Source organism: Myxine glutinosa, chromosome 14 (assembly GCF_964187855.1).
Source record: "Myxine glutinosa chromosome 14, kmMyxGlut1.1, whole genome shotgun sequence".
Lineage (NCBI taxonomy): Eukaryota > Metazoa > Chordata > Myxini > Myxiniformes > Myxinidae > Myxine > Myxine glutinosa.
In genome coordinates, this window is record NC_136274.1 from 80,183,069 (window position 1) to 80,210,209 (window position 27,141).

Genomic DNA, 27,141 nt, shown 5'->3' on the forward strand with positions numbered 1-27,141 from the left:
CCATCCATATCCGCTTGTAAATATTCCCCTATTTCCCCAATACTCCCCAACTATCCCCAATCCCCCATTCCCTAGTCCCATTGTCTGTAAACAACACTCTGTAGAACCGACCTTCCCCTTTTTCCCCCATTAAATGTCGTGCCCAGGTTCACCGCATCTCACGTAGACAACTATAGGACATCTTGCGAGTTATTCTTAGTCTATGTCAGTTAAGGAATCGTTTCCATTAATTCTGACTCTTCGTTGCACCAGAATGTGATTGTATGGCACCAGTAGTAAGTTTAGGACCTCCCAATACCTCCCCACAATCTCATCTCCGCATCCTCCCATCATCTCATGAAACAACAACACCAACAACAACAGCAGGCGGCGGCGCGGCCGCGGCGCGGGGAGTGCACGTCCTCACTCCGGCTTGGTTAGCCGCCATTGCCCATGTGCTCCGACGGGGTTACCACACAGGGGCTGACTGTCAGCTCCTCGTCAAGAGCGGAGCCCGGTAACCCCCCCCCCCCCCCCCGCACCCAATAAGAAGCGGCGGACCGATTCCATCTGGGGCGGAGCTAACGAGCCGAGGGCGTGTCACTCCCCGCTGGATATACGCAGCCACTTACCGGAGGTGACGTCAGATGCGCCCCCAGCTTGGAGAAAGAACGTCACCTCCTAGCGCTGAGAGATACCTCCCGCATCTCTGGACCGGACCGGGTCGATTCTGCCCCTGAGCCAAGGTGCACCTTGAGCCATCGATTCTGCCCTTCCTTGCCATCAATCCCTGTGTGAGTCAGTCTTGTCCCGTTTATCTGTGGTCTGTCGGGGCTAAGATAAGACCGTGTTTAAGTGCCCACCTTTCTATGCTGTACCTCTTGTCCGTGTAATCTAAACGTTCTGCAAACCCATATTATAACCTCCTCCGGAGGTCTTGAGAACTGTACCCCTGGTGTCGTGTCATTTAACCCAGCCGTTGTGTCCTTTCCTTCATTGATCTAGCGTAGCGCGATTCGGCCAACGTTCGAGTATAATCGGGTAAACTGTGCGAACACGGCGGCCATTCCGCTCGGCCCAGCATAACATCTTAATAAGTCGTGTCCGTAACAGTATGTTATGCAAAAGCAAAGGCATAACATACAGTAAATACTGGACTTCACTTACCTTATTTTGATTAGTTTCTTCACCATGAACTATATCTCAAGATAATTTGATGAGTCACTAATTTTAGCATGATTGTGAAGTTAAGTCACATGTTAACTCCTGTACGCTTAATATTCAGCACTTCTTTACGTCATGCACATGCTCTGGATAAGTAAAGAGGAGGATATGACTTAACGTTATTCCATTATGATGGCAATCATTAAAAAAAAAAATGTCTATCAAGCTGGTGCAAGGAATGTTGATGCGACAGACAGGTCATAACATAACTTAGACTGTCGACTGTAGTAAAGTTACTTGTTAGTTAACTATTAACATTGTTGGAATCCTCAAAATTAAAAAGTTTGCAATTCCAAAGCTTGAGATTACCACTAATATCACTCGTTACTAGTGGAAATAACAATCACCAGATGCCTCTCGAACGTTCAGTTAATTCAGAGCATGAATTAATGAGCCGTCTGTTTTAGGGTTTATGTTCCAACGCAGCTAATTTTAGACTTGCTATGTTTTACCATGCCTGGCTTGCCACTTTGGCATACACTTAGACTGTTATTCTAATTTTTCCTTAAATTTCATGATTTTCATACTTAAACAACTCAGACAAATTGGTACACAATTAAGGCATAGAAAACACTTTTTATGACATTGAAACAATGGAATTCGAGTCGGCATTACACACATACCTCAAACGAAATGCTCGGAGCAAACTCGTGATGACTTCGCCGGTTCATACCCCTTGCGTTTGATGTTGGACAGCCATTTTTCTCGCCGTTCTTTTGACAGTTTTGCTGCATGGTCGCCTTGATGTTCCAACACTGTGGGAACACAGTAAAAGGACACGTCCTTGTCGCGATTGCTACGGTTAGAACACACAGCAACGCAGCAGAAATTTACCATGTTTATGTTTTCGTGAACGTCGAAGTATCTAGTCGTGACTATTGTGCATCGCGTTGCGTGCGCTTGCCCTCTGAGCGAGGGCGCACTTCCGTTTCTAAGGGTGTGTGACGTCATATGCATAAGGTCTATCAGAACAAAGAAGGAAATGTTTTTTTTTTTTGTTAAGATTTTAAACAAGGAAGTATGGGGTGAAAAGACTGGGAAAAACTGAGAACCACAATCGACCGCTGAGAGAAAAGAAGCCTCAAGGTAGGAAACAAGGTACTACCCGAAAAAAATCACGGCACGAAATAACCCATGATTTTTTATACAGGTATGAAAGATTAACACCAAGAATCTTCCTAGGGACACACTATAGGTACACACACCGAAAGATAAATACAGTTTCGACAAAAATACAATTGTGAACAATTACTTAACTTCGAAAGTGTAAGAGCGTGGACAGCTTCGAAAAACCGTTCCGTCGCCGACAAAGATCATCTCGCGAGACTTTCAGATTTCGTCACGTGGGTTGGTGTAAACTTTTCCGCTTTCAAAAAAGAAATTCCATCAAATCTATTTTTGAATCGACAGGATTAATACATGTGGCTGGCAGGATGTTCTGGAGGTCGTGGTACGTACACGATACTCGGCACACTCATGGAGTGGCGTAGATATGGGGGCGCGGAGGTGTGGAGGGAGCGCAGTGGTGGGAGGTGGAGGAGGGGAGGAGGTGGAGGTGCGGAGGAGGTGGAGGTGCGGTGGAGGGGCGGGGAGGCGACCGCACCAGGCGCGCAGTGGATGGGGCGCCAAATTACACCCTAAAAACCGTTTTAATGCTCCATTTGTTTGTATCTATCTATAATTCCAGTAATCTCTGTGTGTATGTTTGTATGTTTGTATGTTTGTATGTTTGTCTGTGACCGCTGTTTCTCGACAACCACGGGTCCGATATACTTGAAACTTGCCAGGTATATTGCTGGGGACCCGAGGATGTGCCTTTTCAAGGTTTCATATTAATCGGACAAGTAGTTACCGAGCTATGGCGATTTCTTTACCAAACTCCGCAAGCCGTTCGCTTTGGACCAAACCATTTCATGTAAATAGAGGGGGGGGGATTGTCACCGTACTCGCAAGCCGTTCGCTTTGGACCAAACCATTTCATGTAAATAGAGGGGGGGGGGATTGTCACCGTACTCGCAAGCCGTTCGCTTTGGACCAAACCATTTCATGTAAATAGAGGGGGGGGGGGGGATTGTCACCGTACTCGCAAGCCGTTCGCTTTGGACCAAACCATTTCATGTAAATAGAGGGGGGGGGGGATATAATTTTAGATATATATATAGTACGGGCATGCCCTAGTTGTATATAAATTATAATACAACGAACTCGTGAGATCACGCGAAGCAATTTTTTTCAGAACCACGTTTTACAGTTTAAACTCCGTGCTTCGTGTCAATGTGTCAGGTTGATGTTTACAAACTCCTTCCCATGCTGATTGACTTTTTCCTAATTACTATTTTTATCATCTCGCACAGATGTCCATGAAGTTAGAAGCCTTTACCCTTTACCCGATTTAAAGTTAGGGTTGTACCATTACAAAAATGGTGGGTGTTGTGGATTTCTTTGTGCAAAAGGCGGATGCGAATGCGTAAATAGGGTAAATTATGGACTATGGTAATCCGATAATGGTTCGAATCCTGTAAAGGCCTGAAAAACATGCTCCTATGGCTCCCTGCCTCTAATGAACATTTCATTGGTTGTAGAATCGTTTTAAATGCGGCTACGGCGGCCATTTTTGCTCACACAACGAAGCCCCTCTCTTCATCGCATTATCCACTTATCGAGGAGCAAAGCGTTTGATACTGAATGACTGGCATGGAAAGCAATAGGAAGTTTTAATTTAATGTTTTAATTTAACTTAATCCAGCATTGAGCGTACAGATATGTACCAGAGTCTACAACAAACAACAACGCATTGTAAGGCCATTTTCCCTACTAGAGCCGGGGTTAGCCTTGTGGGCCCCATGACAATCGTCTCCATGGTACAATATATGTACCAGAGTCTAAAGTTCTCAATTGCCTGACCAAAAGGTTTCGTTTTCCCAGAATGACCTCTTCGGTCTGCCTGGGTTTGCTTCCTCTCAAAAGACAAAAGTTGTTTGTATTGGCACTGTCATGAAGTTAATGGTTCCATCCGAGGGATGCCCTCCATCTCCTTCACATTACTTATGATGCTATTCCAACGCCGACCGTGTGGGGAGGATTTATATACGACCTGTGAGTAAGGATGGGTCATTCCACTCTCCTGTGTCTTCAAGTTGGTAAGATTGTTGAAAGACCTAGTTACATTTGCTAATATCTCTGCAATGGCGTAATGGTAATGAAAGTGCTCAGAGATGCTTGCTTCATAGCCTTTGTGTTCTCTTTTGTAGATCAGTTGCATTCAAGTGAATAAAAGCTCACGGCTTGGAGTTTTGGTGAATCGTCTCGTTTCGTTTTACCACATTTTTATTCACTTGGATTCTACGCTTGGAGCCATGGAGAAGCTGCTTCGCCTGGAGGTATTCTCGGGCGACCCTCAGGCTACGAACGCCGCGGACCAATGGGAATATTGGCACAACTCTCTTCTGCACTACACCGCGGCGGTTCCGGATCTCACCGAGGCACAGCGCTATCGGTTCTGACCTGTCATGTCAGCCTCCCGGTCTATGGGTACATATCCCACTGTGCCACCTACGATGTGGCAGTGGCGACGTTGCGTGGTACGGCCGGAGTCGACCGCATCGCCCAAACGGGCACTCGCGGAATCTCCAGACGACGCTCCGGCACCAATCCCTGGAGGCGATGGGAATCCGACGCCGCAGCTGCAAACTCTGCGGAGAATGCCAAATGTTATTTTTGTGGCAATAAGAGACACCCTCGCTCCGCGTGTCCCGCCAAAAATTGTGAATGTCATAATTGTGGGAAAAGAGGACACTTTGCTAAAATGTGCCGGCGGCTAAATCTAAGTCTTCCCAGGGCTCGAGTCTTGCAGGTACGGACAGCTCACAGACGGCGCGAGGTGTGTGCCGCGCCGTGCTACCTGTGCTCGTGGAAGGGATCCGCGCGGAAGGGCTTATCGATTCAGGTCGTTCCGCCAGTTTTGTCAGCCATGCTTTGGTACGACGTCACGGCTGGACAATGGGCTCGGATACCCGATTAATTTACCTGGCTTCGTCCGGACATAGCGTACGCACCAAAGGCGTTTGCTCTCTTAAACTCGTCATCGATGATAAACTGCATGAGGATGTGAAACTCACGGTGATGCCGGAATTGTGCGCTGACGTATTTCTCGGTCATGACTTCCTGAGCCGATACGGCCGGTTGGAGATGCGCGTGGGAGATGGAGAGAATACTCTTTTGGTCTGCGGCTTAGCCGAGATGGCCATAGATCTGCCTGCGCTATTTCCCAGCCTGACGGCCGATTGCCGACCGGTAACCATGAAATCTCGACGGTATACTCGTGCCAACGCCGCATATATCGCAGAGGAGACTGAGCGTATGTTCCGAGAGGGCATTATAGAGCCGAGAATATCCCCATGGAGAGCGCAGGTTCTAGTCGTACACTCTGACAATCACAGGAAACGCCTGGTCGTCGATTACAGCCGAACGATAAATAAAATTACACAACTGGACACTTTTCCTTTGCTGAAAATAGATGACCTCGTTCAGGAGGTTGCCAAATTTAGGGTCTTCAGCACTTTGGACCTTAAATCAGCGTATCATCAGATTCCAATCAGGGAATCGGATAGGCCCTATACTGGCTTCCAATCGGGTCGACGGCTGTATCAATTTCGGCGGATCCCGTTCGGAATCACAAATGGGGTGGCGTGCTTCTAACGTGCCATGGACGACATCTTGGTTAAAGAGAATTTGCAGGACGTCTTCGTTTACGTGGATAATGTAACAGTCTGCGGACATATCCAGGAGGGGCACAACGCAAACTTGAAACGATTCTTGGAGGTTGCGCAACGTTACAATTTAACCTTCAACCGCGAGAAATGCCACTACGGTGCAAAAACAATCGATATACTTGGTTACACAGTGACCGGCGGGGAGATAAAACCTGACGCCGAGCGCCTCCGACCTTTGCTAGAAATGGCGGCACCCTGTGATCGAGCATCCCTGAGGCGGTGCCTCAGGCTTTTCGCACATCACTCGAGATGGATCCAAGGCTACTCAGAGAAAATAAGTCCTCTGGTGGACAGTAAGGTCTTCCCTCTGACGCAGGACGCGCTAGACGCTTTTCAACTTCTGAAGGAGAACATGGGGAGGGCCTTTGTGACCTCCATTGATGATAACCTCCCGCTACTCGTCGAGGCAGATGCTTCGGATTGTGCGATTGCTGCGACACTAACGCAAAACAAGTGACCTGTGGCATTCTTCTCTAGGACATTGACCTCGACCGAACGCAAACATTCGGCAGTGGAAAAGGAGGCGGCCGCGGTGGTCGAGTCGGTCAGAAGGTGGCGCCATCTGCTGCTGGGCAGGAAATTTGATCTCCTGACTGACCAACAGTCGGTGGCTTTTATGTTCGGCCACGACCACCCTTAGTGTATTAAAAACGACAAAATCGCACGATGGCGGGTCGAACTAGCTGATTACTGCTATGACATAATCTATCGCCCCGGGAGCGAGAATGTGGTTGCCGACGCGCTCTCTCGCCTGTCGGTTTGTTGTGGCATGACGTCAGAGGATCTAAAGCGCATCCATGTCTCATTATGTCACCCTGAGGTAACTCGATTCGCTCATTTTGTGCGCTCTCGTAATTTGCCTTTTTCGATCGAGGAGATCCGACGTCTATGCCGCACCTGCTCCTTGTGTGCGGAGTTGAAGCCGCGATTCTATAAGCCGCCCTTATGGGCGCTCATTCAAGCGACTAAACCATGGCAACGATTAAGCGTCGATTTTAAAGGGCCTTTATCAACACTCACACCAGGTGCGCCTCGTTATCTGCTGACGGTGATTGATGAATTCAGTCGCTATCCGTTTGCCTTTCCGTGCTCAGACATGACGTCAGTCACGGTTATACGATGCCTGCGTCAGCTGTTCATCCTGTTCGGGTATCCTGGGTAGGGGCATTCAGACCGCGGGGCTGCGTTCATGTCACAAGAGGTTCAGACCTTCCTAGTAGGCCTCGGGATAGCCACCAGCCGCACTACTACGTATCGCCCCGAGGCGAATGGCCAGGTGGAAAGATTTAATCAAGTCATCTGGAAGGCCGTGGCGCTGCACTTACGTACGCACTCAATGGGGCTGCACCAATGGCCACAAGCCGTGCCAGAAGCATTACATGCGATTCGGACTTTATTATTCACGGCCACCAATCAAACTCCCCATGAAAGAATGTTTCGTTTTGAATGTCGTGGCGCTAACGGTCAATCGATGCCGGGTTGGTTTGTCGAACTCGGGCCCGCGTATCTGAAGCGAACGGTGTGACAAAGCAAGTACAACCCGGCGGTGGATTTGGTGCAGATCGTGCAGGTTAATCCGCAGTATGCGACCGTCCGGCTGCGCGATGGTCATCTTTCAACCGTGTCGGTCCAGCATTTAGCCCCGTGCGGAGACGAGGACACCCGCCGTAACTTGAACTCGGAGGATTCGCCTGCCGAAATGGGGAATTCCGTTCCGGGCACCCCTCACGCGCATCGGGTCCGTGTGACGTTACACCGCTGGGAACTGCTGAAGGGGATTCCCCGGGCTCGCCGTGTCCTCCGTCACCGCCGTGTCCTCTATCCCCGGGCAGTGCGCCGGGATCGCCCACAGATCAGACTCATGCTGGCTGGGATGGGAATGCGAACGGATCGCCTACCCACCCGGCACGTGCGGGCCGAGCGTGCCGTCGACCCCAACGCTTGGATTTGTGACGGAGTGCTGGGTTGCTTAATTAATCTACTATCTTCAACTTATACCTTATATCGATAGTCCGCATGCTAGCTGAAACTTTAACGGGGGAGAATGTCATGAAGTTAATGGTTCCATCCGAGGGTTCCATCTCCTTGGTCTCCATGGTTCCATCTCCTTCACATTACTTATGATGCTATTCCGACGCCGACCGCGTGGGGAGGATTTATATACCACCTGTGAGTAAGGATGGGTCATTCCGCTCTCCTGTGTCTTCGAGTTGGTAAGATTGTTGCAAGACCTGGTCTACATTTGCTAATATCTCTGCAATGGCGTAATGGTAATGAAAGTGCTCAGATATGCTTGCTTAATAGCCTTTGTGTTCTCTTTTGTAGATCAGTTGCATTCAAGTGAATGAAAGCTCACGGCTTGGAGTTTTGGTGAATCGTCTCGTTTCGTTTTACCTCAGGCACTTCTGGTCTGCAGGATGAGGTTCGATTCATTGTGGTCCCTGCTTTTTGTGAGAAACTGAACTCGGGTAAAAAGTTATGGACAGATTCGGAAGAAACTTGGTGGACAGTTTGGTTGTGTGACAAGGATGAATTGATTCGATTTTGGGGAAGATCCGAATACGGATGCAAGGAATTCTTTTATTTTGTGAGTGATTCTTCACCATTGAGATATGGGGTCAAAACGATATAGAGCACAATATCTCAAAAGTTATGTCATTGGGATGTTCAGGTAGTACCCGACCTTTACCGGGTTGGCTTGCTGAGCCGGGACCGGCTTTTCTCAAACGTGCAGTTCGCATGAGTAAATATGACCCACTGGTGGATAAGGTGCAGGTTCTCCAGGCTAACCCCGAGCACGCTCGTGTGTTGTTGCCCAATGGACGGGAGTCGACGGTCTCAGTACGCCACCTGGCCCCATGTGGGGAAGTTGACGAACCAGCTTACGATCCCATTGATCCGCCCGATGATCCGCCTATGGAGTATCTGCCGGCTTCCTCACCGCTACATGCACCCGATCTGGCTGGCCCTGTGGGGCCACCGCCGTCACCTGATTTAGGCGGCTACTCTGACGCGGGGGACTCCGGTCTTGGGGATGTAGTACCCGGTAGTTACCGGACCCACGCCAGGAGAGAGATTCGCCGCCCCGACCGCTATGGATGGACTGACTGACATGGACTGGCAACTGCCGCCCACTGATATTACTCTGCTGCTATGTACTGCTAGCTTGATTTCTGCCGTCACGGAAGCGGAAGTGTAGTTCTAACGGCGGGGAGAATGTAATGAAATTGTGTCTAAGCTGAACCTAGGTGTTATGCTGTCTCCAACCACTGAGAGGCTTCTACAAGAACTCGGACGAACATCGCTCCGAGACATTCCTGTGACATTTATTCTGTGTGATAGTGTATACTCGAATGGTGCGTATATCTAGATGACCCAGGCTTGCTTGCTCTAATTGCTAATTGATTGCTACTTCCATGATTACGGAATACTGATACAATGCTTGATGATTTCTTACAGGTGTTGCCAGAGATCGAAACTGAATTAAACCTACTATTGGGACAATGTTGTATATCTTGATTTCTTACAACACTTAGATAGGCCCTTAGTGCACCACATTAATTAAATCCCCTCCCTTATGATAAAACTGACCGGAAAGACAAGCAGGCAACGGCCGCACAGTGGTACACCATGGCTGTCACACATTGACCAGGCAGGCTGGGAGCCACGCCCAGGAGGACTCTTGATTGGCCAGGGGGAGGGGCAAGCAATAAGCAGTGCGCCGATTGGCAGGGTAAGGAAGGTAAAGGAGAGACACTGGTTGGCCACCGACCGATGACACCTCGGCCAATCAGTGCGGAAGGCGCGATCATTCAGCCATTCGGCGTGGAGGGCGCAAAGGAGGACATAACAAGCGACACGCTGGTTGGTGAAGAGGCCCGGATGACGTCAGAGCACGCCGGACAAGAGATTTTGAAGCGGTGGATATTTTGTGACTTTGGTGGTGAACGTTGGTGTGCCAACATTGTCCCTTTTCGTTCCTGGATCCATCCTGCCTGGACCTCTTTCTCGACCTTTCTTCTTGCCTTGTTCATCTGCCCTTGCCTCGCCCTGCACATTAGGTCCCTTCATCTGTGACTCTCTCGCCACAAACGTTGGGTGGATCGGAGGGCCGTGCCGAATCCGAGGAGGACGTTGCACGGCTGCGGAGGCAGGTTGCACGCCCGCCCGCCCGCTTGCTCACTTCGCGCGGGGACGCGAGGCTCGCCACGCTCCGGCGGACATGGGCCCGGCAGCGCACGAGTGAGAGGTGTCATTGAGGTCTGGACGCACCGACATCCCGAGGATTGGAGTCGTGCCGGACTGCACGCTTGGGAGCCTGACCGACATGACTACTGATTGAGATAAGCCCAAACACGAACGCAAACACGACGATTTATTTGCCCCATTCCCATTTGTTTGTATTTGAAGTGAAGCATGTGAGCGGTCCATTAGAGGGGTTTAGTGATTACTGGCACGTTATTTTCCTGTCCCGATATTTATTGTAAATAAATCCTTGTATTATTTTCCCTTTCTATGCAAAATCCGGTGTTCGTGTGAGTTTAATTGTTTCCAGGTTGAAGATGCTGGCGCACACGGGCCATGAGGTAAGAGCTCTCGCTGCTTCTTCTTCTTCGTTCTTCCACCCCCCCCCCCTGATTTTATAGTTAAATCCACCATTGACCCCCAGACGCCTCGTTAAGCTCGATTAGCCATCTGTGGCGTCCTCTCGGTGTTAACTGAGCCAGCCACAGGACATTATGTAATGGGCGAGTTATGACAAAACTTGGTGGATGAGTTCGTTAAGTGACAAGAACAAGCTGATTAGATTTGGGTCAGGTCTGAATCCAGATCCGGCCTATCAATGGGATACAAAACGTAAACTGTTCAGCCTGGCGGAGGTATGCGCTCCACGGAATACTGTTCTAGTTTCTTGTTGATTTAAAATTAGTGCGGCATTAATGTTTCACTCAAAGTTTTCACAACCACCAATGGCTTCAAATTATGTTTAATAAATAAATGCATTTCTGCTGATGTGATAGGTGTGATCTGTCGTTCTGAAAACTATAATTATATCAATTAGCCAGCACCACAGACCTTATTTTGTGCTGCAATCTGCAATCATGAGTCGTTGTGGCATAAGAACCTGCCATGGAATGCACACCATGTTAAGTGACAATGAAGCTCGCTTTCTCATGTTGCAGAGCGTTTTGTTGGGGTAATTCTGCAATACAATACATGTGAAGCCCTTAGATTACCAAGACCTGATGTGTGATCTTAGATCACACATATATATATATACTGTATATATATATATATATATATATATATATATCACATATATTTTTATATATATATATATATATATATATATATATATATATATATATAAACACACACACACACCCACACACACACACCCACACACATATCTGTACAAGCTGCAGATTTGGAGCTCATTGACCACACACAACATCTCCACCCTCATGACATTTTTGGTCTCTCATGACTTTTTCAAACGGTTAAACAAAACCCCATGAAGTGAGTGCTTTCTCCTAGTAATCAAAATTCTACAGATACCTGTATTTCAATGTTGAGGAGTGCAGACTATTGTGTTCTGGTTTCCTGGGTATATATTCCCTCCATTCTGATTCTAATGTACCGGTTAATCTGTTACAGAGCACTTGTGCTGCCGAAGCAGTTTCTTGGCAAGGGTTATACTGGGTGGTTTGCCTTTGCCTTCCCAGCAGTAGTTGAGGCAGGAATTTGTAATTTGTTCATGGTGCTGGGTTATTGGAATTGAGGCAGATCCACTGTGTGCTATAACATGTCATTGTCGTTTGTGACTCTACCCTCCTTACTGAAAGGCAAAGCGACATCTCCAATGGGAATTCAACTCCAACTGTAGCTACTCCAAACAGGTTATGGCTACAATAATTACTATAGGCCTACAGATCCTGATCGTCAGAGAGGAGGCAGAAAATATGTTGGGAATGGAAAAGGAATAAGGGATGAAATCATGGATGAAATCATACAGGAAAAGCCGAAACCCATTAACGGACAATAGCGGATGGAACATGGAATTGGTAGCGGTACATTGAGCCGGTCATTGGAAAGGTGTAGTGGAGGTGAGGCACTGGGCTCAAACCGGTTCGCTCTGGTGCCATTTGAGCCTGGAATGCGAGGAAGGGGTGTAAAGTGGGTCGACAGGGGTGGAGACAGAACACGTGGGAACGATTGTGTAAAGAACGATGACCGGCGTTTTCCAAACAGACAACCTCTTTCTGGTTCTTGCGCAGACCTCCCTGGACATGTAAAGTACAAGTAGACATGGAGGGTTTTCCGGTGCCAGCTCTGCAAATTCTGCTGCACTTTATTGGGATCAAATTATGATGTATGTTTGTTTCGATTCGGTTTTATCTCCAATGAGTTTCGGCAGCACCTCCTGGTTGACCCTGGTTGGAAACACCTTACTTTTGGCCTCGGTTCTATCAGGAGTCCAGCCGGCGGAAGTTCCTGCGTCTCCAAATGCTCCAACTCACGACTCCCCTTCCAAGTACCAGCGACTGGAACTTGTGTCCGTGAAGTATGAACATGTGGAAGTCCCCTTGGAGATCACACTTTGGATCATGCTCGCATCCATTGCTAAAGTTGGTGGGTTGTCTGACTGTCCCGGTTTCTCCGTAATGTCCTATTTATCTCAGCAATTGTGGACTATGGAGATCGCGCGATTTCCCTCGATAACGATAGACATTGTTGCGCTGGTACATTGGCTGAATTCATGGCCTGTAGGGATGAAATAGTCAGGTTCACTATGTTAACAAATATAATTTCGTTCAAATTTTTTGGAGATTAGCAAACCTGTACATTTTTGGAATAATCAGAGCATGGAGAATCCGAAAATCAATGTTGGCATTTGTACAGTGTTACGGATTCGTCACTTCCGTTGTTGTGGTTCTCATCCACTGTAAACATTTTTGGTTGCATGTACTATTATTGTTGTCGTTTAAGTGAAATAGAGATTACTATTTTCAAAAGGTAAAAAAAGTTAATGTTTTCAAAGAAACCGGAACCGGACGAAGACGAAGAGGAAGAAGAGGAAAGAGGCGGAGCGAGTGAGGTGGACAAGAAACCGAGCTGCGTTGAGGTTTTGAGCAAATGCTAGCGAACGGGGGTCACTAGCAAACTTTGGGGTTTCCTGGGAAAGGGATTCCTGCGACAGAGTTGTTATCGCTGTGACAGATAAACCTGCGTGTCAGGTTTTGCGGTTGATTCCGAAGAGAATCATTTGAGTGCCGTTACGTCTCGAGTACGGGCCTTTGGCCATTTTGCCTCGCGCCGATTTCGGATCGCTCCAGGCTCTTCACCTCGCTTCAACCATTTTCACAACCATCCAGACGTTAATCTGGTGTGTGTGTGTAACGTGGATTTCGAGTGGGAATTTGCGGTTCGCCGTCTGTGAGCCGTTGAACGTCCATACCCGAAGATTAATTTGTGGTTCGTCGATTGGGAGCCGTTGAACGTCCATACCCGAAGGTGTGTTCTCCCTGTCGCCTCTTGAGGACACTTTCGCCCATCTTTGGCAGTGTGACTGTCAACCAGCAGGATTCTGGTTTCGATACGACATCGTTCTGACGATCACTGGAGCAGATCGACTTTGGCCTGATGCCGGGATAGAGACATTGGGAATGTTCTTGTTTCACTCACTTGGAGCACAGTGAGTTACCTTGTATGAACTGATGGTACCATCATAGGAAAATGATATATTGGTTGTACAATTGATTACTATTGTTATTGTACTGTTATTCTTGTGTGACCTTAATACAATACTTGTTTGTTGGTAACAATTGGTGTGGTTTCACCATTGATCTTTGACATACAGTTACAGAATAACACATTTTTCTGCCGTGACTCCTCTCGGGGCTCGGAGGTACACCGTGACCGGGGTTTGGGGAGGAGCACGTAACAGAAATTGGGGGCTCGTCCGGGATTAAATTCCCTAACATCCTCGTCTGGGATTAAATTCCCTAACATCCTCGTCTGGGATAGAATTCCCTAACATTCCCAAAATTCCCAAATTTGGAATTTTTCTAACATTCCCAAAATTTTAAAAATATATATTTGAAATTTTTTGTGTGAAGGGTTAACAGGTGCTAACTGATCGTCACCATGGTGTTTGACGCAGAAAAGTTTGCGGCGTCCCCTAATGAGGCACAGTTCCAGGCGTTAAAAAGATCGGAACTCATGATATTGGCCAAATATTTTAATTTGGAGGTCCGAGTTAATATTAAGAAAGCAGAGATGCAGACATTGGTGGTAGAATCTCTGGTGGGACAAGGAACATGGAAAGAGGTAGCCTTGGATTGGTTACCCGAGGAAAAAGGAAATGTGGAGCTCCGGAAAATGGAGATGCAACTGCAGAGCCAGGAAAGGTTAAAAGAGTTGGAATGGAAAGCGGAAAAGGAAAGAGCAGAACGAGAACGAGAACTCGAGGAGAGAGGAGCCGAGGAAAGAGCAGAGGAAAGGAGAGCTGAAAAGGAAAGAACAGAACAGGCACGAGAACTCGAGGAGAGAAGAGCAGAGGAAAGGAGAGCTGAAGAAGAAAGAAGAGCAGAAGAAAGGAGAGCTGAAGAAGAAAGAAGAGCAGAGGAAAGGAGAGCTAAAGAAGAAAGAAGAGCAGAGGAAAGAGCAGAGGAAAGGAGAGCCGAAAGGGAGTTAAAGGAACGGGACATGGAGTATGAGAAGGAACTTAAACTCAAGGAGCTGGAATTACTGGGAGAACGGAGAGAATTAGTATCCATGCCGGCTAGTTCGACAACTAGTAAGAACTCTTGGGATGTTGGTATGCATGTGAGGCTGGTTCCACCCTTCAATGAAAAGGAGGTAGCCAAGTTTTTTTTTACATTTTGAGAAAGTGGCTCAAATGCTAAAATGGCCTGTGGGTTCCTGGACTGTGTTAGTGCAAAGTGTTTTGGTGGGTAAAGCTCAAGATATCTATTCGGCTTTACCGATTGACCAATGTGCAGATTATGAGAAAGTGAAGAAAGCCATTCTCAAAGCCTATGAATTGGTCCCTGAAGCTTACCGACAAAAATTCAGGAATGCCAGGAAGAGGGAGAGTGAGACCCATGTGGAGTTTGCCAGAATAAAGGAAACCATGTTTGATTGGTGGTGTGACTCGAAGGAGATTGGGAAAGACTTCAACCTGTTACGACAATTGATCTTGGTGGAGGAATTCAAACAGTGTGTCCACGTGGACATTAAAGTACATCTGGATGAAAAGAAAGTACCAGAGTTGTATGAGGCAGCAACCGTGGCAGATGACTATGCCTTGACACACAGGATGGTGTTCCACAAACCTAACTTCCCGCCTAGAGTTAGTCAGGGGAGTTATGGTAAATCAGGTTCGGAGAACAAATATTCATGGAGGCGGCCTAGAGAGGATTATGGGGACAAATCGGATACCGCGACTTTTAGGAATCAGAAGACTGCAGTTCCAAGGCAGACCTATCTTCCGGGGGGCCCGAGGCAAACCACGAGTTTTTCCTCCGGGCCTACTTGCGCTTTTTGCAAGAAACCTGGGCATTTGATGTCCCAATGTTACGCCCTGAAAAGGAAAAATCAGGAACGGAGTCAAACTAGTACAACTCCGAATGCATTGGCCAATGCGAGAAATCGTCCTTGGAGGACAGTGCCTTGTGAAGGTTCTCATGCCAAAGTTACGGCATCACAGAACGACCTTGTTCAAGAGGGTTACAAACCTTTTATTTCAGAGGGGTTTGTGTCACTGGATGGAGACTTAACGAACCAGAGACCTGTTAGGGTATTGAGGGACACAGGAGCACATCAATCTTTGATGCTTGACGGCATTTTGCCATTGTCAGAGAAGACGGCAACTGGTGTTAGTGTTCTTTTACAGGGGGTTGGTGGCTATGTTAAAGCTCCTCTTCATGTCATCCATTTAAAGTCTGATTTGGTGTCAGGACCGGTCACCGTAGGTTTACAAGCCACTCTTCCTGTAAAGGGAATCTCTTTTGTTATCGGGAATGATTTGGCCAGTGGTCGAGTTTCTGGTAATTCCGATGTTTGTTGAAAAGCCTAGTATGGAAAATAACACCGCACAGTTAGAGCAGGAGATTCCGGGTATCTTTCCATCCTGTGCCGCGACTCGTGCTATGGGTAGGAAGCGCTCTGAAGAGAAGGAGAAGGTACTGACGTCACGCTTTGCACTTCTTGTTCAGTATCCTGAAACTAAGTGTCAGCACACACAAGTCATGGATGGAGGCCATGTTGGCAAGCTCTTTGTAGGTGGACTGAACTTTGACATAAGTGAAGATGTTCTGGACTCTATCTTTCGCAAATATGGACCACTCTTGGAAGTGCTGCTGATAAAAGACAGGGAGACGCAAAAGTCGAGAGGGTTTGGCTTTGTCACGTTTGAAAACACAAAGGATGCCAAAGATGCAGAAAAGGATTTGAATGGCATGGATTTGGATGGTTGGACCATAACAGTAGAGAAAGCAGGCCATGGGCGTCGAGGGGGCTACAGAGGAGGAAAACGTGGTGGTCGTTTCAGGGGTGGCTATGGCTCCCGGGGTGGGAGTAGTAGTTTTGGTGGCGGCTGCAGTCGTGATTACTACGGAGGCTCCCAGCAGCAGCAGCGGAGTTTTGGCAACTCTCGATGGGATGACTATTACGGTGGTAGCCGAGATGGGGACCGCTACTCACCTGACTACAGCACCCGACTCTACAACCGTGATTATGATTTTTATGATCAAGAGAAGAGTTGGAAGCACTGAGTGCTCAGGAGCAGCCGAGCCAAGATTCCTACATGGATTAACCCGTGAACTCCACGTTCCTAAATGCGTCCATGCAGTGAATACTTCCAGGCCTCACCACCCAACCACCATGAAACCTGGCTCTCAGCTCGGCCTCCTTCAAAAAGTGCTATAGATTTGCTTTGCTTTGGCTTTTTGATCACAACCCCTTAACCTTCATTTAAAAAATGAAAAATAAAAATCGGAGGTTGATGAGATGGAGTTTGGCTTTGCAGGAGTTCAACTTGGAAATTGAGCATGTAAAGGGCAGGGACAATGTCATTGCTGATGCTTTATCCAGAGTGAACTAACTTTGGAAATTCCTGTAGGTTGTTTGGAAGTTTTGTTGCTTTATTTTGGGAAATATTAATTATTGTTGTTCACGTGAATTGATCATTTGGGGGTGAGTTTTACTTTTGTTTGTTAAAAGAGTTTTTGCATGCAAAGAAAGTTTTCACTATGTTCCAACTTTCTTTCTTAAGGGGGGGAAGTGTTACGGATTCGTCACTTCCGTTGTTGTGGTTCTCATCCACTGTAAACATTTTTGGTTGCATGTACTATTATTGTTGTCGTTTAAGTGAAATAGAGATTACTATTTTCAAAAGGTAAAAAAAGTTAATGTTTTCAAAGAAACCGGAACCGGACGAAGACGAAGAGGAAGAAGAGGAAAGAGGCAGAGCGAGTGAGGTGGACAACAAACAGAGCTGCGTTGAGGTTTTGAGCAAACGCTAGCGAACGGGGGTCACTAGCGAACTTTGGTGTTTCCTGGGAAAGGGATTCCTGCGATAGAGTTGTTATCGCTGTGACAGATAAACCTGCGTGTCAGGTTTTGCGGTTGATTCCGAAGAGAACCATTTGAGTGCCGTTACGTCTTGAGTACGGGCCGTTGGCCATTTTGCCTCGTGCCGATTTCGGATCGCTCCAGGCTCTTCACCTCGCTTCAACCATCCAGACGTTAATCTGGTGTGTGTGTGTGTAACGTGGATTTTGAGTGGGAATTTGCGGTTCGCCGTCTGTGAATCGTTGAACGTCCATACCTGAAGGTTAATTTGTGGTTCGTCGATTGGGAGCCATTGAACATCCATACCCGAAGGTGTGTTTTCCCAGTCGCCTCTTGAGGACACTTTCGCCCATCTTTGGCAGTGTGACTGTCAACCGAGCGGGATTCTGGTTTCGATACGACATCGTTCTGACAATCACTGGAGCGGATCGACTTTGGCTTGATGCCGGGATAGAGACTTTGGGAATGTTCTTGTTTCACTCACTTGGAGCACAGTGAGTTACCTTGTACGAACTGATGGTACCATCATAGGAAAATGATATATTGGTTGTACAATTGATTACTATTGATAGTGCACTGTTATTCTTGTGTGACCTTAATACAATACTTGTTTGTTGGTAACAATTGGTGTGGTTTCACCATTGATCTTTGACATACAGAATAACACATTTTTCTGCCGTGACTCCTCTCGGGGCTCGGAGGTACACCGTGACCGGGGTTTGGGGAGGAGCACGTAACAACAGACACAGATTTTGGATTTTCAAAATGGCTGCCATAAAATACATATTTTGCGCTATCTCGGCCTCGAGTCAACCGAGAAACTTAATTAAATATGCTAATCCTATGTTTTCTGGGTCAAGGAATCCAATAAAGGCCTCAAAATAGTGCTCAGGATTATAGAAAAGCAACAAACGAAGGTAATTGAAAACCATTGTCTTTATATTTGTGATATAACTGTGTGACATAATACATGATATTGCAAGTCCTTTGAAGTTATAGGTATGGGTTTATAAAGCAAGAAAGCAGCCTTGTTAGTATCAGATTGAACTATAAGTCCTATACACAGGATCTACTCGGTCTATACCGTTCAGGAATATACAGACTTGGCATTTAAAATGGAATATATTTTTTTTCTTGACTTGGGTTTACTTTCTTAACTCAGTATATCAATCTGGTGAGTTTCTTTTAAACTTTGGTGATTTATTTGTTAAAAGAACCATGTCACTGATTGTCTGTCGCAGCAAGAAGTCAACAACAGGATTATATCACAGGTGGCGTGGCAAAATGTACGGACAGGTGCATTTGATGATTGGCTTCACATTCGGGTATACAAGGGTTGTTGGTTCTGTATTAGTGGAAAACAACTGCTGCACGTCTCCAAAAGTTATTGCCGCTTCCTCTGGAGATTGTCCGTCAACTCGACAATGCTGTTTGTCATGGAGTCGTGGCCTTACGAAATTACGGCATGAAACAGCGTGCTATTGCTCAGCAGTATGGCATCACTCAAGGTCAGGTGTCAAAGATCCCGAAACGAAATGCTCAGAGGGGTGTCCCTACTCCAATACCGAGGCCAGGACGTCCCCGCAGAACCACAAGGAGGGATGATCGCCAGCTGCACCGGTTAGTCCACAATGGCCGTACCAAGTCAGCTAATCGGCTTAGGGCTGAGTGGCAGCAACTGACAAATGTGCCTGTATCCAGAAGGCTAGTCAACCAACGACTGGTTCAAGCAGGCTATCGTGCCAGGCGTCCCCTGAGAAAGCCACGCCTGACCAGACAACACCGCTAGCGCCGATTGCAGTGGGCCAGAGAGCACCGTCAATGGCAGCCAGGACACTGGAATCACGTGATCTTCAGTGACGAGTCTAGATTTCTGGTCTATCGTCAAGATGGCTGCGTCCGAGTGCACAGACAAGTGCATGAAGCCTACAACAAAGATTGTATAGTGCCAAGAGTCCAAGCTGGAGGTGGTGGGGTGACAGTTTGGGGTGCTTTTCATGCAGGGGGCAAAACTGACCTGGTTGTTCTGAATGGAAACCTGAACCAGTTCAAGTACAGGGCCATTCTGGAAGAAACATTGCTTCCATTTGCTCGTGCAGCCTTTCGAGGAAACTTTGTCTTCCAAGATGACAATGCACGGCCTCATCGTGCTCGCATGATCCAACACTTTCTTACTGACCTTGGTGTAGAGCATATGGAGTGGCCTGCCATGTCCCCGGATATGAATCCAATAGAGAACTTGTGGGCAGAATTAACGCGTCAAATCGACCACTTGGACCAGCAGCTGACCTCTGTGCGTGAATTGCAGCAGGCTATTGTCACTGCATGGCAAGCCATTCCTGTCCAAACCATGGCAAATCTCGTGAACAGCATGCCTCAACGTGTACGTGCTCTCCTGAATACTCGTGGGGGTTACACGAAGTACTGAACTGTAATTTTACTGTCCGTAATCCCAGTCGTAATGTAACTTTTGTTTTTGTGAAAATTTTTTTTGCCTAATGTGCAAAATAAAGAGATACTTCTGGAAAACGTACAGAAGTTTAACACAGTACTGTCCATGAATTGAGTTCGATATCAGTTTACATCACTTTCAAGGATCAATTTATTTGTTTCGAAATGTCAAATGTGGTTTTTGTTTCTTTTAAAGGTCACATTAACAAAATCTAAAATAATTTCAACATAATTCCAATGAACTTTTGGTTCTAAGACATCTTGAAAAATAAGTTCACCCCCACAAAAAAAAGATTCCATATTAAATGCCAAGTCTGTACTTTTACAGATCTTCATCACTGTCCTGAGTGTCATTTTTGCAAAGGTGTCTACGCAAATGCCAACATTAATTTTTGGATTCCTCATGCTCTGAATATTCTAAATATGTATAGTTTTGCTCATCTCCAAAAAATTTGAACGAAAAAACATGGTGAACCTGACTAAAATGGGAAAGGTAGGAATTTGTGGATGTGAAGTTGTGTATGAAGTTATTACTTGCAAAATCGTAGATGTTTCAAGTATATTGGTCGGTTGCGTTTGTGGTTCTGTTACTAGCCGGAAAATATTCCGGCAAGTATGTTGATCGGTTAGTTCGTCTGTCTGTCTGTCTGTCTGTTTCCAGTACTACGTCTACACCGCTGCACATAGAATCACCAAACTTTGCACACATATTTGTCTTGCCCTGGAATAGACTGTGCCAAATTGATGACGTCATCGGTCACGTGGTTCGGCCGCCATCTTGGAAAAACCGAAAAACTTTGCACCTCTATATCTCCGAAACTGCAGAATAGAAAAAATTGAGACATGGCTCATTGGAAAGAACTCTCCATGGGGAATAAAATATGTTAATGATGATGTAATCGGTCATGTGGTTCGGCCGTCATCTTGGAAAAACCAAAAAACTTTGCACCTCTATCTCCGAAAGTGCTGAACAGAAAAAATTGAAACATGGCTCATTGTAAAGAACTCTCCATGGGGAATAAAATATGTTAATGATGATGTCATAGGTGTCTCCATTATGACGTCATAATTCGACAAGTACAAAACTTCATCCGATAAAGATGAAATTTCTTGAGCATCATCAAGGAATAAATTAGTTTAGAAAACAAATTATGATGACGTCATCGGTCACGTGGTTCAGCCTCCATATTTGTCCAAAATGGCCGATAAAAAAGTGCATTCCGGCAAGTCCTCGGTCTCTGATGGATTTTTCATCTGTTTGTCTGTTTGTCACCGGCCTACAGGTCACAAATTTCAACCGATCTTCACGAAACTTCACCAAATGGTAGAGTTGGTCAAAAGCAAGAAGCCTATTGTTTTTGGGGTCAAATGGTCAAAAGGTCAAAATAGGCCAAAGGTCACCATCTTTGCTAAATTTCTAAAATCCTTAATTTTCATCCGATTGACTTGAAATTTGAAGAGGACTTGCATATCTGGTCACTGAATTCAATCACCAAGTATTTTTGAGGTCAACATTGGCCAAATTTCAAAAATCCTCAATTTTCATCTGATTGACTAAAATTGAACAGCGTTTGCACATTGAGTCACTAAATAGGGAAACTAACTATTTTTGAGGTCAAAAGGTCATAGGTCAACTCAAGGTCAACCTTCCAAAATCATCATTTTTTCATCTGAAAAATCGTCACTTTCCTTCCTATTGACCGGGCGTTGATCAAGATTGTCAATTTTAATCTTGATGAAATGGACAATTTGCTGTATCAGTGGAATTCTTTTCTTGGGGGGGGGGGGGGGGGGGGAGGGTGCGTGGGTGGATTTTGCAAGTATCGTGCTCCGCATGACGTCTTCTTATTTATTTATTTATTTTTTACCAAATTTATCATGTACGTCTCCAACCATGAAACTTGTATCAAAGGAAGATACTGTGGAGATGAGAATCATCCACATTTCGTGGTCCAACATTGCAGGCTTCCACGTGGCCCCCGGGATGTCCCGTCTCCTTCCTGAAAGCTGCCTCCTCTTGATTATGGGTCTGGCCGTCGGTGGACTCATTTGGGTTGCCGGGCAGAAAGCTCCTCTCGTCATGAAATCTGAAGTATTCTTCCTGTATCTTCTGCCGCCGATAGTCATGGACGCCAGCTACTTCTTACCTGCGAGGCCCTTCATTGCAAACATAGCATCCATCCTCTGCTTTGCCATTATTGGGACCTTGTGGAACACGTTTGGCATTGCCTTTTCACTTTACGCCATCTGTCAGGTCAGCTGGTTCATTTATTGACTTTTCTGGTTCTTATTTTAAAAATTATTCTCAAAATCTGGAAGATGTGTTGTATAGAGATGGCAAAGAGGATCAAATGGCATCCATTTTGTGTTTTTATAGAATTTTAAAGTTTAAATAATTTGGAGGCTCAATCTATTCCAGATGGAAGGAGTAATTTATTTCAGACTCAATCTATTTATTCCAAAAACTTTAAATTATTCCCAAAAATTTAATTCCAAAAATTTAAATTCCAAAAATTCCAAAAATAGAAAGACTCAATCTAATAATTATCGAATTTGTAATTTTAATCCCTGTGAAACCATTAACGAGAATCGGCGCTGTATTGGTTAAAGTGTCCGCTCTGAGTCGGGGAGGTTGGTGGTTTGAATCCCGACCCAGTCATACCAAAAACGCTTAAAATTGTACGTGCTGCTTCCTTACTTAATGCTCAGCATTTAAAAGTTGCTGGGCTTAATGGCCTCCTCCATTGAGGTTCCTTGGAAGGGAAACCGTATTTAATTTAACTGGTACGCCCTTACCTCGTGTAGCGGCAGGAAGGGTCATGTGTCCTCTCTGAGGTATATAGATTACAGTAGATCTGTGCTCAAAACGCCACGACAAGCTATTTAACACGGCGTTTGTCCAATGAGGAAAACCCACTTGGGGAGAGGGGATATTATCTTGCTATAATTCACCAAATGTCCGTCCATCTGTCTGTCTGTCCGTTCAAAGGTACCGCAAAAACGGCTGAACCGATCGCAACAATATTTTGGGTGGGTAATCCTGGGATCCCCTGGAGTAAAATAGGCTATATTGTTTTTCCAATTTCAGCTTTGGCCTCCAGCATTTTCAGGTTTGGACTCCCGCATAACATTATTTTCCCGGGTGCCGCACAAACGGCTGCACCGATCGCTGCACGGCTGCACCGGTCAACTGCACCGATCAGACTCGGTGACCTCGGACAAAGACCTTTTATGAGGACATGGGTTGAATCCCTGCTTGAGAGAATGCCAACCCCCTCCCCGCCATCATGGTCGTCTCTCCAACTCACAATCCCACGAGATATGCGGAAAGGACGACCCAAAACCAATTATCTTCTTTTTGATTCGTATATAAACATCATTAAAAGTAAATAATGACCTCGGCCAAAGTTCAAATGACGTGAGTTTAATCTCTACATGAGAAAATTCCACATAGCTATTTGGGCGGTGTATACGCTAACAGATCGCTGTCTCCATCGATCTTGCCAAGGCCGTAACACCTATCGGCTCAAAATCCTTTAAACTGTTGACTTGGTAGTTTTTACAATGAAGGAAACATTAACTATGTTGTTTTAAGTTTATTGTGTGATTAATTTGTGATTGGAGATATGTTGTTTGGAATGAAAAAAGAGATTTAGAGTTCAAGTAAATGACGACATGCCGTGATGGTTTCTACTTTCTAAACGTGAACTTCGCGGATCCCCATATGCAGATTCGCCACGGACCCACAATCGATGTTTCTATACGTGAACGTACCCGTTTGTTTGCGAACGGGTACGTTTTTCATGGAAGTCCTTCACGAACTTGCTGTCCATGTCTGATGTGCGACTGAAGGTGCTACAGGAATGTGGAATTTATTGGTTTTATGCTGTAGCATTCGCCGTATCTGCATTGCCTGTGTGCTCCCGGCCTCCCACCCGTGCGTAGCACGGGTATCTCACCAGTTAGTATCAATATTGTTTTGTAATCACATTAATATTATGCTATTGTCATTTGTGTTGTTATTACTTTTGTTATTAGAACCGGATTTGGAAAAATGCGATGATAAGCTATCTTAACACGGATATACACCTTAACACGGATTTACCCCAAGACGGAAAATCCACTTGCAGAGCGGGGCAAAGGAAGTCGCTGCAACCTCCATCATGTGACCCTTAGTCCTCTTGTCATGTTTGATTGAAATTGGACAAGTGACAACCAAATCTACCTCAGTCAGACTGTCACAAAATTGCGTATTTTAGTATAATTGTTGTTTTATTTATATAATTTTACTAACAACAACCCTAACAACTGAAACTGTAAGTGAACTCGTTACAGTCTCTGTCACCATGAGTTTATGTCACCAATCATCACAGTTTCTGTGACGTGAGTATGGCCATTGGCCAGATTTACATATTTGGATCAAGAAAAGATATCCATTGTCAAGTATAAATGTAATTTGATTGTAAATGTTATCCCAGGTGAAAGCAGTGGATCTGCCAGATCTTCCATTGCTTCATCTGCTGCTTTTTGGGTCCCTCGCTTCAGCCGTGGACCCCGTGGCTGTGCTTTCTGTCTTCGAAGAAATTGGTGTCGATGAGCAGCTGTACATCCTCGTCTTTGGAGAGTCCATGTTGAATGATGCCGTCACATTGGTGAGTGCAGGCCCAATGAGGTCTGCAGACTTTAGCTGGTCAAGCCTCTTAGCCAAAGCTGTGGTTAACTTTAACCTTCTCACAAACATCATGTTTACTTTGTGAAGCAGATTATTAATTGCTGTAAGGTAAACTATTTGCTTTTAAAATGCAGGTAGTGGTCATTTGGCCTCTCATGCCTGTGCCGAATCCTGAATCCCTACACTCCCAGCTATTGCCCTAACCTTAACCCTAATCCTAATCCTAACCCTAACAACTCGGAAATGCCAGATTGTTTGTGGCCTCCTTGAAATTGTTAGGGTTAGGGTTTGGGTTAGTTATTGTGCTAATTATTCAACTATCCCACATAATGGCCTACTACTTTTGCAAAAAACCATATTATCTTTAAAATGCATTGACGGAATGCAGACCAGACAGTTGGGCTTACAGCTCAATTTGAATAATGGCCTGATCGAGATGCTGCACACACTGCTCGTAATTTACCACTCCCTCCGACAGTTTGTGTTTGTTTTGACCCTGTTGTGGATCAAAATCTTGATTGACAACTCTGTTGTGAGCACATTAACTGAGATTCCTCTTAACCATTCCTCTTAACCATTCCTTATTCCTCTTAACCACAGAGATTCCATTAACTGAGATATTGGTCCTCTTGTAGTCATATTGAAAACCAGAGTTAACTCACGATTCGGTCTTTCGATGATTACGTAAAGGCATAAAATACATGTAAATATATGGATTATATACCACAGATGTGCCATTTGATATCACCAGACATCTATGAGACATCTCTTGAGACTGTGCGATGCCAACCGCAGGTACTCTACCAACTGCTAACAGCAATGTGTGAGATGGAGGCCAGCGGCGAGACCATCGGGGGCATGGACGTGGCCCTTGGCATGGCTCGTTTTGTCGTCGTAGGTGTGGGTGGAATAGTCACAGGCCTTATTTGCGCATTTGCGGGTGCGTTCAGCTCGCGCTTCACAAAAGGACTACGTGTTCTCGAACCACTCTGCATCTTTACGTTCGGCTACCTATCTTACCTTCTAGCTGAGATGCTGCAACTCTCCACCATCATGGCGTGAGTATTCATGTCTTTCGTTGTTAATTGAGCGTTAACTTGCACAGGCATGTAGAATTGTTCCTTCAAGCTCAGTTAATCTTTGTGATTAAAAACCTTTTTCGACAATAACATTTATGTTGGACGGAACTTTGATCAGTGTATTTGTACAGTATATATATATGTATATATATATATATATATATATATATATATATATATATATATATATATATATATATATATATATATATATATATATGTATATGGTATATATATATATATATATATATATATTGTTGCGGATCTGTCGCCGGCCTTCTCCCCTTACCAAGGGGGAATTAGTCCCCTTGTCTTTGACTGACCTGGTGCGACCCGGGACCTATGACGTCCCTTCCGGACAACACGAAATAGGGTATCAGGACCAAATTTGCTATTACCTAAATACTCGCGCTGCACTGAAGCGAGGAGATAAGCCCCGCACGAACCACATGTGTTGATATGCCGAGCGGTTGCGTACACGCGATCCGTGCCGTTATCACTTACTAGACCCCGATTCAAGCAGTTCTTATTCGTACCACGCTTAGTCAATGGCGAAATCACAAAGACGTTCGAATTGGGAAGAAAGGCAGAACAGAATTTATTCACACTATACACAATGATTCAAGAGCAGAGACACAGAGCAAATCCTTAAAAACAGTCTTACTTAATACCCAAGGACACGGGCCCGTCTCACACACACACTCACACGGGGATTGCAGATGGCAGGACGATGTTCACCAGCTCGTCCAGGGTTGGCTCTCGTGCAGTTCTCTCCGGTCCCCGGCACGCCCTTTGGAGTAGGTGAAGGCAGGAGCTCTCTGCGTGTCGTCTAAACGGAGCGAGTTATCACGGGGCGAATTGGTAGGGAGCAGACTTCGATGCGGCTGGCGGTTATTCACTTGCGGCTATGGCCGCGCTTACTCGCGTGGGTGAAAAGTGCAATATGCGTTACCGGCACGCCTGGCTGCGCCCGCGTACTTGGTACAGTTCAACGCCTCTTCTTCTCTCTCTCTGCGCAAGTCCTCAAACAACGCGCGTATCTTGCGAGTCTGAATCCTTTCGCCACTGCCGTTCAAGTCCTGCTCGTAAGTCCTTTCACAACGAGCAAACCCCCTCAAGTCCTATATATCTCTCTCTCTCTCTCCTCTGTGAATCTTCTCGAGGGCTTTGCGCAGCGCGTTATATAGGCATGCCCCGCGAACCTTCTCGAACTCACCAGACGCGCCTCACCACGCCCTCTCACGCCATGACGTTAGCCCTGATTGGCTGGTGGCTCTTACCGTCATCGCCTCTGCCGCTCCGATCTCAACGCCGCCCACCCCGACCCCGCGCTCCTCCTTCTCAGGCCTACCTCGTGTTACTCGACCAGTGGGCAGCCAATGCTTAA

General features: G+C 46.0%; 1 protein-coding gene across 3 annotated transcripts in view; it reads left to right on the forward strand.

The window, feature by feature from the left end:
- LOC137439958 (sodium/hydrogen exchanger 2-like) overlaps window positions 1-27,141 on the forward strand; it is a 141,954-nt gene that overhangs the window by 50,636 nt on the left and 64,177 nt on the right. For all 3 annotated transcript variants that reach the window (XM_078768383.1, XM_078768384.1, XM_078768385.1), the window contains 2 exons: window positions 24,482-24,655; window positions 25,471-25,733. In XM_078768383.1, the coding sequence (XP_078624509.1) occupies window positions 24,482-24,655; window positions 25,471-25,733 (437 nt within the window). The remainder of the gene's footprint in view (window positions 1-24,481; window positions 24,656-25,470; window positions 25,734-27,141) is intronic.